Genomic DNA, 12,156 nt, shown 5'->3' with positions numbered 1-12,156 from the left:
ACACAATGTCAAATACAGTCTATAAGGAAATTATTGACTGTGCATTTGTAAAGGGGAGAAGGCATCAAATAAAAATAAAACCCATCTGAAATTCAGAATTTTAGAAGAGAAGAAATACCTTAGTGTACTCATAGTTAAAAACGGTAAGCATTCTGTATTATGGTTCAAAAGAAAAGCCAAACTGCAGATAGCCTTAATATTAGATTGAATTGGTAGATGAATGATTCTTTCAGATGTGTCCCACGATTGATGGATGTCCCGTTTCAAAGAGGCTCTCTAAGACTGGGCATTATCCCAGAAAAAAACCCTAAGAAAATCCTTCCAGGACTGAAAACCTTCATGCCTGCATATGTCATATATTTAGCCTACTTGCCTTAACCTGCTTCTTCAAGTCTTCCAAGAATCTCCATAGTGAAAAAAGCTCCATGGATGTCCACTTGGTTTGGCAAAGAGCAATATTTTTATTCCTTAAAGTGTTCCACATCGTCCACTTGGATCAATAGCACAGTAAATATCCTGTACAGGTGGCCAGTGATGCTGCCAGACTTCACTAGAGCACTGCCAAGAGGCTCATAGAAGATGGTTTCCAGATAATATGAATTCCATCTGTAGCCACCTTTATCACAGGCCTTACTTTTTGTCCTGCTCCTGTGTGGTATTTACTGGATCGCTAACTCCCTGGCTGCTATGCAGCCTGGTTTTTACATGGTCATAACAGTGTAGGTCTCCATTTGCTCCATTTGGTCTTAATCAGCGTGTCAATGCTTTCCATGCGGTTGTATGAAATTCTGCAGCCGAGTGACAGCAGAACCTGGGTATTGCTTCTGAAAAATGAAATATCCCATGATATAAATGACTAATATGTCATCTGACAAGAGCTACAGTAGTGTCCTGGTTGGATTAGAGCTGTCAGCGAATACTGTCTTGCATATTGCATATCATTCACTTTGGTCTTCTACTGCACCTGGCTAGAGGTTCATGAAATATGGTCCTCTTGTTTCCTTCACATCACCTTCTCAGAAAAGACTGGCTCTTTATTTAAATAATAATGAAGAAATTTTACCAGCAAAGAAGCCTTTTAAGTCTTCATAACCACAAAAAGGACATGGGATCACCAAGCCTACTTTTACCAACTTTGCTAAGCGAGGTCAGGCGTGGGAAGCAGATATAAGGGCAGATTTGCTGAGGGCAGATTAAGAAGTCCACACGTATGTCCCTTTGCCTGTTAGCATCTCATGTCACATCTCAGGGGGCTGTAACCCACCCATCATGTCTTCCACTGCATCCAGCCTGGAGCTGGGATCTAAGGTCAGGGATGCCCAGAAGTACCTAAGGAGATAAGGACATTGCCAGGTCACCATTGGTTTGAGAAGACTTAAACTAATGTTTCAAAGTGCTGATGATCCATGGTTCAAAGAGAAATAAAACGTTGATCACAGGAACCTTGCTGTGACCAAAAATCAAGCAAAAACCATTTAGACTGAACTGATGGGAGGTTTTGGTGTTTTTTTCGCAACCCGTCTAAAAAGTCTGCAGGGTATATTTTGGGATATAGTCTAGTTACAAGGCCAGTTCAGAATTTTCTCACTTGAAACAAACTCAGGGAGATTTTTTTTTACAGCACTCGTGATGAGCTGTACAATGCCAGCATGCACTGTGCATGAGATATGGGGAAGAAAAGATTTTTTTGTTTTCAAGACATGACTCGTGATTTTGACCCAGTCATAAGATATGACTTGGAATTTTGATGCTGGGAAGGGCAGGAAGCCTTCAGCATTCCCTGGGGAGGAGGGGAATGGCTTGCTGGTGAGGGGCTGTGTATTGGAATGTCAGAGTTGCACAGAACCACAGAAATTATGAACTCTACTACCACCTACTCTGAAAATCATGCAGTAGCTACAAGTATTAGGAGGGGAAAAGTCTCCCCCTGGTGGGAAAAGTTTTTTCTGCCATGAAATTAAATGGAAAGCCCTTTCTGTCATCAAAGTGCAAAGACTGCAACAGTCACGATACAAGAATTAGAAGTCATGGGCTTCACATAATATGGACCCTACAGTATACTGTCAACTAAATCTTTGGTGTCCTATTGTCAATAATTGACTTGAAAATTTTAAAATGTATCGGCTTCCTATAAACTTGCTTCAGTGACAGCTCAGTTTCTTCTTGCTGTATTACTTAATTGCAGCCTCATTTTCCAACAACTTCTTGAATTTATTACTTTAAAATAATTTTATTTTCTTACTGCACATGAAGAATATCCTTTATTTCTTTGGAAATACATGAAAATATTCATATGTTGGGCTTTTATTAATCTTGGTGTTTTTTTTTTTTTTCTTCTAACAGCACATATGTTCCAGTTCCACGGAAAATCAAAGTCAAAAAAGAAAAGGTGAGCAATGCTGTTTTTTGAATTTGTTCTATTAGTCCACTTGTAGGTCTTTTGCTTCTTTGGGAGACTGCAAGTATCCAAGGAACCCCTTGACATTCATGAAAACTGCAACCAAAAGACACACACTTTACAAGGCTTAGCTAAGTTAAAGGTTTAGCTCCTGTGTGCCATCCAGGCCATAGATCAACCGCTAAATAACTGAGGTTGGAAGGAAACTGCTCTTGTGACTATGCCATTGCATTACTGCTGTTCTGAAGATTGCATTGCTTCCTCTGGTACTGCTCAGGGACATTGAAGGTGTACTGTTGGCCAACGGTGCTCACCCTCCACAGCAGTTGCTCTGTTCCCACCAGTTGCAGTCATTTGGAAGTAACAACACTTTGAGCTGTGGAGAGCCTTTGGAGGTTTGTTTTTCTTTTAATAATTTGACTATTTGAACACCAAGGATGTTTCTCACTCCCGGGTCAGTTCCTTGTAATAAGGAGCTAAGTGAACTCTGAACAAATAAAGCTGTGTGTTTTCAAGTCAGTGGAGAATTCATGACACTATCAATGGCTTTTGGGGAAGGCTCTTAGTCCACAGCTGTAATAACTATGGTTACTGCGTACATAACTGTACCCAGTTATGGTTTAGTGATGGTTTTTCATCATTGTTAGGCTGATGGTTGGACTTGATTACCTGAAGGGTCCTTTCCAATCTAGACAATTCTATGATTCTATGAAACAAGCCTGGAGACCGGTCTCAGGCCAAGTCCATGCTGTTTTTGTCCCAGGTGTATTAGTACTCTGCCAGGCAATGTTCAAGCAAGGTTTGGAGGTTAGCTCAGACCAGGGAATATTCCCTATTTTTCACAGGGACAGAATTGAGCAATGTGGACACAATCTGTGCCATTCCACTTCCCTCAAGGCTAACAAAATGCTTTTGACCCATTTTACTTCATAGTGTGGATGTGTAGACAGCAGTCATTCAGGGGGTCCTCACTTCTCTGAGAAGGTTGAGGAAAGATGAACGAACCTGGTGCCTACCCTACAGCAGTCAGAAGACAGTCCATCTCATGCATATTGACTCGTTGTCCAAGTGTGCTGTGGTTCAATGGACATGTGCTACTGCTGGAGGCAGGATTTCCCATGGCGCAGGATGGTCATTCCCATGTTGCACCTTTAGCCACCATGCAAAGACTTTTGTTGTAGCTGCACAGTTGTAGGACATAACCAAGGCAGGCTATGTAGGGAGAAGTAAAAGACGTTTCCTTTTCTACAGACCTTCCAGCGAAATAAAAGTCTCATTCTCTCAGCTTTTGGAGAGGCTGATTTTCAGAGGAGCTCAGGCCTCTTAATGTCTCAAGGGCTGGTAAAGTATGGTGTTAGCCTCACAGCATTAAAATTACAGATTAAAGCACATGTCCTTCATTCAGGATGCCAAGTTTTGCCACAGGCTTCAGAAGAGACCTTTAACCAGTATCAGTTTATTCCCTGTGCTTCAAACCATGGACCTCTGGGGGTATTAAACAATCACCTGTTGTGAGGAGCACATTAACCTCTGCAAATCCCTTGTGAGATGCACTACGGCAGGTTGTTAAACTCATGTCACAGTTGAGTAACACCAGCCCAAGGTATGGCTGGTGATATGCAGCAGCTTCCTGAGCAGGGAGATGAGAAGCTTGTATTTCTTCCCAGTCCGAAGCAATGCAAAACACCCTGTGAGAAGTGATTACACACAGATACAATATCGGCAATTAACCTCTGACTTTATAAAAGGAAAAGCCCTGTAGCTAACTAGTTGCTGCGGAAATGCTGTCACTCTAATTACAAATGCAGCATAGAGGGAAAAGTCTCCCTTTGCCTGATTCAGGGAGGGCGGCTGGAACCAAGGGCTCCCACCAGTCCTTGGATTTATTGTACACTCAGGTCTGATCTTAAGTGCTCTGTCTCCATTAGATGGCCTCATAATTTCCCCAGGGGATAACCGAGTGCAATTTATGGGTTTGGGTTTGTTGTTGTTTTTGTGTTTTTAAGAAAAAAAAGCCATAGAAAAACAGGATGTTTGGGAAACAGGAGAAATGCAGCTGATAAAACCTGGTAGGCTTCCTGATAGTTTACACCTGGCCCCTGGTTTCCTTAGATCTGTACCTATAGGGATACCAAGACATGGTTGGTGTATTGTGCAGAAGATACAGTTGCTGCTACGTTCTCACCCAAAGTACAGTTGGACTCAATGATCTTAAGGGTCTTTTCCAACCTAAATGATTTCATGATTCTATTAAATCTGGCATGACATCTTATGCTTGCCTTCTCCAGGCCTTCAGCTCCCCAGAGCTCACCTGCGTTACAGCAGGACACTGCAGGGAGATTTGAATGGCTAATTTTCTTTTCACTTGTGCCGTTTCATACCCATTGGTTTCAGCAGGAATCACCCAGGTTTTACATCCAGACCGAGGAAGGAATATTGATGTGTAATTGCAATGTGAAATAATCTTGAATGCACTTAACTATGGGACTTTATTTTTCCCTTTTACCTGCCCTTGGGGAATAACTATTATTCCCTTCTTCCCCTCTCCCCTACCCTGGTGTCTTTTATGGATGACATGCTGCCATTGGTTTTTTCCCCAGGGTGTTTTACTAATGAGTTTTTTTCTCCAATTTTGCTTAGATTCTGGTTTATAATCCAGCTTTTATGAAATACGTCTATGAAAACTGGCTCCAGCATCATGGGAGATATCCCTCCACAGGCCTTCTGTCTTTGATATTTGCTCTCCATGTATGCGATGAGGTAAAGTCTGATTGTATTTGGATATATCGATAAAAACTCAGGATGTTTCACACTGCAGTGCTAGGAACAGGCTCAGACCACTCACTCAGCCTTTATTTCTCCCTTTCCATTTTCTCTGCCGTTTGTTTCTCCAAACAGATGCAGAGTCCTCTGTAACATGCAGATACGCCCAACTGACAGAGACAGATTTTTTTTTTTAATTTCAGCAAGTGGCAGGGTTTAAGATGAATTCCAGGAGAATATAATTAAACACAAATAGTAGGATTCCTCTTGGTATCAAAAAACATCTAAATATGATGATTGGGATGAGGTATTAGAAAGCAGCCCTGAGGAAAGGGACTTGGGGGTGCTGATTGACGAGAAGCTGGACATGAGCAGGCAATGTGCTCTCGCAGCCCAAAAGGCCAATCACATCCTGGGCTGCATCAAAAGAAGTGTTGCCAGCAGATCCAGAGAGGTGATTCTGCCACTTTACTCTGCTCTGGTGAGACCTCACCTGGAGTACTGTGTGCAGGTCTGGAGCCCTCAATATAGAAAGGACACGGACCTGATGGAGCGGGTCCAGAGGAGGGCCACCAAAATGATCAGGGGGTTGGAGAACCTCTCCTATGAGGACAGGCTGAGGGAGCTGGGGTTGTTTAGCTTGGAGAAAAGGAGGCTCCGGGGAGACCTCATAGCGGCCTTCCAGTACCTGAGGGGGGCCTACAGGAAGTCTGGGGAGGGTCTGTTTACAAAGGCCTGCAGTGACAGGACGAGGGGCAATGGTTTTAAGTTGGAGAAGGGGAGATTTAGATTGGATATTAGGAAAAAATTCTTTACCATGAGGGTGGTGGAACACTGGAACAGGTTGCCCAGGGAGGTGGTTGAGGCCCCTTCCCTTGAGATATTCAAGGTGAAGTTCGACGAGGCCCTGGGCAACCTGGTCTAGTTGGGGGTGTCCCTGCTGACTGCAGGGAGGTCGGACTAGATGACCTTTGGAGGTCCCTTCCGGCCTGGACCAATCTATGAATCTATGAATCTATGAATCTATGAATGGTGTCTGTGCCCATCTTGTTAGTGGAAGTCCTGATTATATTTTATCTCACTGTTAAGGCACCAAGAGCCATTGGTGTTGCCTTGGGCATGCCCTCTGCTTCCAGCTGCTAGGCCAGAAAAGTACAAATCTCTAGGTCTTGGGTGTGACCTCTGCCTACCTTTAATAGATGTACTATTAATAGATGTACTAATAATGTACTATTAATAGATGTACTAATAGTACTCAAGGACATCTCAAATGGCACTAATGTTTGAGCAACTGCATTGAGGTCTGATCTGTCTCATCAGTGGGGCCAAGAGGCTGATCCAGCAAACCGTCCTCCTGGTAAGACATTAGGGGAGCAGGGTCACTCTCTGGTTTCCAGTGACTGTGCTACCTGAATCGCCACTGGCTGGTAATGGATGCTCAGGCACCTCCATTTGAATATCTAAATCATAATCCCACCTGAAAAACTTCAATGACGAGCTCTGACATAAACTAATTTGGGGAATGCAGGTGGTCGATTTTCAAACCCAAGCTTGTGGTTTTATGCAGTAGGTTATGGTAAACGCCTCTGCTCCAGCAGTTTCTTGAGGAAATTCCCTGGCATGAGTGATGTGAGGTACTCCTAGGTGACTTAAGACTTAGCTAGTTAGTATAAGGCTAAGTCAGATCTACAAAATCCTGCAAGCATGGGCTTATCAGCGTGGGGAATAAAAATCACTATGCTGGCAAAATCCCTGGCCTGGACACAGATGTACTGATGAAAGAAAGCTTTTGTCACCTAGGCCTGTGTTGCTTCACGAGGCGATGGAAATACTCCTGATGATGCTGGCAGAAGCTGTACCATAGTCAAGGCAGATAGAATGGGCCGTTGGGTGGGTCCTGTTTTCTGCTTAGAAGGCAATGAGCAAGGCTCTGACATTACCAAAAATAACTTAAAACCAACTTGTATTTGAGTGGGTCCAGGTGTTTGTGGGTTAAGCCACTTGTTTTGTGGGATATGACCCATTCAAACCCAGCCATGTCGCCACTCTCACTTTAAATTAGTCAAAAATAAGATGTCTGGACTTTTACCACCAAACGAGACAGGCAATAGCCATTGATAAATGAGCTGTTGGGAGAGGAAAGGCCATAGGAGTATACATACAAAACACATAATGTCCACCTGCCTCTGAAGTGACTGCTAATTTTAAAACATATAAGATGGGGTTGACATGGGTCATTATTTGGAAGACTAGGAGCAAACCCAAAATTTTTCCACTCTTTGTGGCTTTAATCAGCTAAAGAGGAGATTTCTATCCCAAGCCACTGGCCTCCTGAGGTCAAACATCATGCTTAGGAGAAAGGAATGTGTTTTTCATATTGCTAAACAAGAATTCATGGATAGAAATTTCCTTTGCTGTCTGGGTTTGGGTATGGTGATGATCTCAGCATAGCTTAGGGTGTAATATCCAGGCTGTTTTCTGTGATTGCATCATCTCATACAGTAGAATAGCTTGGCACACAACTGAGGTCCTCAGATGCTTCTGCCTATAGATAAATTGAGAATCAAGAGAGTTTCTTCAACATTTCAGAGCTTTCCAGGCCATAACACTAGTTCTCTCTTACTTCCTAGGTGAATGTGTACGGTTTTGGAGCAGACAGCAAAGGACATTGGCATCACTACTGGGAAAACAATGCTTCAGCTGGGGCTTTCCGGAAGACAGGTGTCCATGATGGGGATTTTGAGTTCAATATAACTTTGACTCTTGCCTCCGTTGAAAAAATAAATTTTTTCAAGGGCAGATGACCCTGGCCACGGGGAGAAGTGGGGGCTGCAATTTCCAACATGCAGCAGAACAAAGCTCAGCGAAGATGATCTGAGCGTCAGCCAGGTTTGAATGCATGAATCTGCGGTGGATTCAGAGCATCTCACTGCTGCAATGCTCACCGCAGGGAGCTCGGCTGAGGACTAGCTTCGATGCTGCACGTATTTTTCTATCTACAGGTAGCTGGGAACTACCAATTGGTTGTGGGAATAAATGAATCTCTGCATAGGCTCTACGGCTTGATTTCTGAATTACTTATGAAAGATCTCCCTGTTGCAACTAGGGGAAACCTGGGCACAAGAACTGCAGTTTGTGAGTCCATTCTTCCCTTGAACAAGGCAGGAGATCCTTGAAGAAGAGTGAAAATGACTTCTGGGACTTGTGACCCACTAGGGCAGCTGTGAACATCATAGTAAGGATTACCTCAAAGAAATGAATTCACTTCTGCTGTTGATCTTCATTTTGAACTGTCTCTTTTGTTTCCTCTATTACTTCTGGTTTAATGCTATATTAAGCAAAAAAGTGATGAGGTTTCCTGGAGTAGCAAATATTTCAGCCGTTGCCTCATTCTGCATTGATAGTGTCTAGAAAATACAAACCAAATCATCTCTGATCATATATTATTTAATCTTGGTTCCTATACAGCCATAATGAAAGAAAAAACAATACTGAAAACTCCAGCAAAAAAATGGCCTTTTTAGCCACTTGTTTGTCTTGTTTGGTTATATATAATTCTTATTTCGTTTTTTATTTTATTTTTTTTTGGTGGAAAATACTCTGGAATGCTCCTTTTTATTTAATCAGTTTAAGGTTGGAAAGTGGACTTTTTTCTTTCAGTCATTTATATGTGCCTTTTATAATTGTGGAACAGATGTGATTTTTTTTAAAAAGATGACAACTCTAAATTAAACTTTTTTATAAAAGGGGGAAAAATGAACCAAAGTTTAGCCTCCACGTGGTATACTTTTGTAGTCAAAAACAATAATAACAGCTCCTATATTGTATTTGAGCAAATGCAAACACGACTAATTTATAAAGGTAGCTTTTACCTTTTTTATGGGAAAATTTCCAAAAGTTCCAAGGAAACTTTTCCTCTTATTTTTTTACAAATGTAGAAAGTGGTATCTCTTTACAAGGTCTCTATTTGAAATGGAAGAAATATCATGGGTTGGGATATCAGCTAGTAACACACTAGAAAACTTTTGCCCTGTAGCAGCATCTACAAGGACACGATCTACTCAAGCTGATCCTGCAGTGTAAGCCAGACTTCAAAATTATGTGCATCTCTGGAGAAATGAGTGTATTAATGTCAGTACCTCTAGGCAGCGAGAGGAGGGAAGTGACAGTGGAGATTTTATATCCACAAATATTTGCTGGATTCAATGCATTTATTCCTTGAGGGCAGATAAAGTATGAATCCAAGAACAAAGTTCAGATAGTGAAGAATGGAGAACAGTGGCTTTTTCTTCCTGATACCATGAAAATAGGATTCATGGATTCTTGACCCATTCTCAGCTCTGGTGAAGCCAATGTTGCTCCTGCCACAGACTTCAAGGGACTTTAGATCAGGCCTGGAAAAAATGGCATGTTTAATTTTTAATGGATTACAATGGTTGGGGTTTGTGGCAATTTAGAAATCATCATCTAAAAATGACTCATCTTTCATGCCCCAGTTATGGCAGCATGTTCAATCAGATGAGTATTTGAGTTCAGAGAAAGCCTAGCCCTTCAACCACTGATGTGCTTCAGTCCAAGGTTTATCCCTTTGTCTTTCCATGCCAGTTGTTAGCAGTGAGCTTACCTCCAAGGCAGCAATTCACAGCACAATGACACAGTCAGCTGGAATATCCCTATTTTGGGCCATAGCACCATTCACCAATGTGGACTGCATTACCCACATGAGTATTACTGGACTTGCAGCATATAAAGAGCTGAGGATGCCAGACGTCTGAGCGGTGAACTGAGCTCCCTTCACAGTACCTACATGACCCTTCAGTTTAGCAATATGAAATGGGCAGGATTTTCAAATCCTCATGCTGATACCTGTTCATGATCCTGATGTCAAGAAGCCCTTTCCCAGCATGGTGGCCAGCAGAACCACTCACCTGCATGTCACAGGCATAGCAAATTCAATGGGCTTACTGTCTTCTCCATGTGCTTTGTAAAAGAATGAAACATTTCTACCTGAACCATGATTATTTGTTTGTTTTAAGCATTTAAGCATTCATTGTTTAAATTGTTGATCAATATGCTTCTGGTGATACGTTACAGTAATACGAGCAAAGCAACTTAAAGAGGAAAGAGACTCCATGGATATCCAATGGTATTGTCACGCTGTGGCTGGATTTTGGAGATACTTTTTTTCATCATGATCTTCAACAATTTTAATATTTTTTTTTTCTCATGGACAAATGTCAGTAATTGAGAAACATTTCATTGCTGTTTCAGTCATTTTTAGAAAGACTTGGAAGAGAACCTTTTTTTTGGTACCCAAATCCCCTTTTTTTTTTTTTTATCGGACGTGGCAGTTTAGGATCAAAGAAAGTGGTAAAAAAAATCAGCTGTCTTCTAGCCTGTGTTGTTCTGAAAGTTTCCTTTTGCTGTCTGAATTAAATTTCCATTTTTCCCTGGAATGTTCTGCCTCTGATAGTACATATGAAACATCCTGGCTCATACTGTTGTGGATAGATTTGGTGTCTTCATCATGCAACAAGATACAATTCACATTTAATTTTCTTGCCGACAGCAAGCAGTAACTGTGTGCCACTGATGCCCATTTTTCAGAGTGTGAGGAGAGTAGAGAGTGGACCTTTCTAGCTGTAGCATGAGCAATAGTCTGTGCCATCACATTTCTATTCCAGAGGAACTTTTTCTAGAGTCCTTTAGACAACTGACTGTTGTGTTAGATCTTTATCTCAGTTTCTCTACAATTTTGCTGCTCTTTCAAATGCCTTCAGAATAAGGAGATACCAACAGATGATGCTGAGGGAAGAATTCATTCCCACTGCCATTGTTGAAGACTGTCTGTGTTCCTGCTAGAAACTTTCTGGGTTTATTTTGTTTAAAAAAACAACAACAAAGGAAAAAACATTTAGCAACATGTCAAGGCTTCAAACTCTTTAACTGTATTTGCCACCACTGCAAAGTCTCTGAAGCACTCCTTGAGTGTGTGTTACATTTTTTTACCAAAGCCAAATCTCTTGAGCACTTTTTTTCTCCCATGATCAGATTTTCTTCCTATTTTTCTTTGACTACACAATCAATTGTTATAATTTTTTTTTTTCTCCAGTGTTGGGGAACCTGACTCAATCATTCTTTCCCATTTTATTTATTTAATTTTTCAGTATGATATGAATCAAAATAAATTTTTTATTATAATCAAATCAAAGGTGTTTCTCTTTCTCTCTGCGCACACTTCTTCCCACAATTTTTCCATTAGCTCCTAGAACCTCTTCTGTCACACAACAGTGTAATGAAGCCTTATTCCACTTCCCTCCCACCCATCCCTTGGGTGACACTGGCACGTTTCAGGCTGCTGGAAAGCTTGTGGTCATGGGCATCATACTGCTCAGCTTATGGCAGCTCTAGGCCTCTCTGAGGAAAAAAATTAAACTTTCTTATGCCTGTCATCTCTTGATGGATCTATGTTGTATTTAGGTGAAACATAAGGGAAATTAAGGCAGACTCAGAAATCAGTGACTTGATAAGAGATTCAACTCACCTATTCTCTGGGATTGACAGACCTGGCTCCCTTCACAGGAGAGATGCTGAGGATCCACCCCAAGTCCCTAGTTTAAGGGCCTAATTTAGCTGCTATGATAACACAAGCATTTCAGTCATGAATGGCCTAGGCTGTCTATTAGAAGAACCCCATCTGAGAGATGGACATCTTTGATCAGGTATCACTTCAGCATGCCACACCACCTCATCTGCATGACCATGTCTTTACATGAGGAGACTCCACCTTAACTATTTCTTGTGGACCTCATAAGCTGCTCAGTTTCCTTGTGCACCATTTCCATTCATTGTTCAAGGGAGTGAGTAGGGTAGACCGCCTAGCAGTGATGCAAGTTGCCCATTGGAATGCAACCAACCTGGTTTCTTAGTGTGGTTGAAGCTCAAGAAGTCATCACAGCGCAGCTCAGGAAGCTACCTTTCAGATACAGGCAATG

At 41.8% G+C, this 12,156-nt stretch overlaps 1 protein-coding gene across 1 annotated transcript in view; it reads left to right on the top strand.

The window, feature by feature from the left end:
• Positions 1–11,364, top strand: part of ST3GAL1 (ST3 beta-galactoside alpha-2,3-sialyltransferase 1) — an 82,865-nt gene extending 71,501 nt beyond the window's left edge. Inside the window, exons 5-7 of the mRNA XM_074145282.1 lie at positions 2,344–2,389; positions 5,039–5,158; positions 7,792–11,364. Of these exons, the coding sequence (XP_074001383.1) occupies positions 2,344–2,389; positions 5,039–5,158; positions 7,792–7,965 (340 nt within the window). The 3' untranslated portion in view covers positions 7,966–11,364. The remainder of the gene's footprint in view (positions 1–2,343; positions 2,390–5,038; positions 5,159–7,791) is intronic.
• Positions 11,365–12,156: the final 792 nt, after the last annotated feature.

Source organism: Numenius arquata, chromosome 3 (genome assembly GCF_964106895.1).
Source record: "Numenius arquata chromosome 3, bNumArq3.hap1.1, whole genome shotgun sequence".
Lineage (NCBI taxonomy): Eukaryota > Metazoa > Chordata > Aves > Charadriiformes > Scolopacidae > Numenius > Numenius arquata.
Note: the sequence above shows the minus strand (reverse complement) of the source record. Positions and strands in the feature narration are given on the sequence as shown.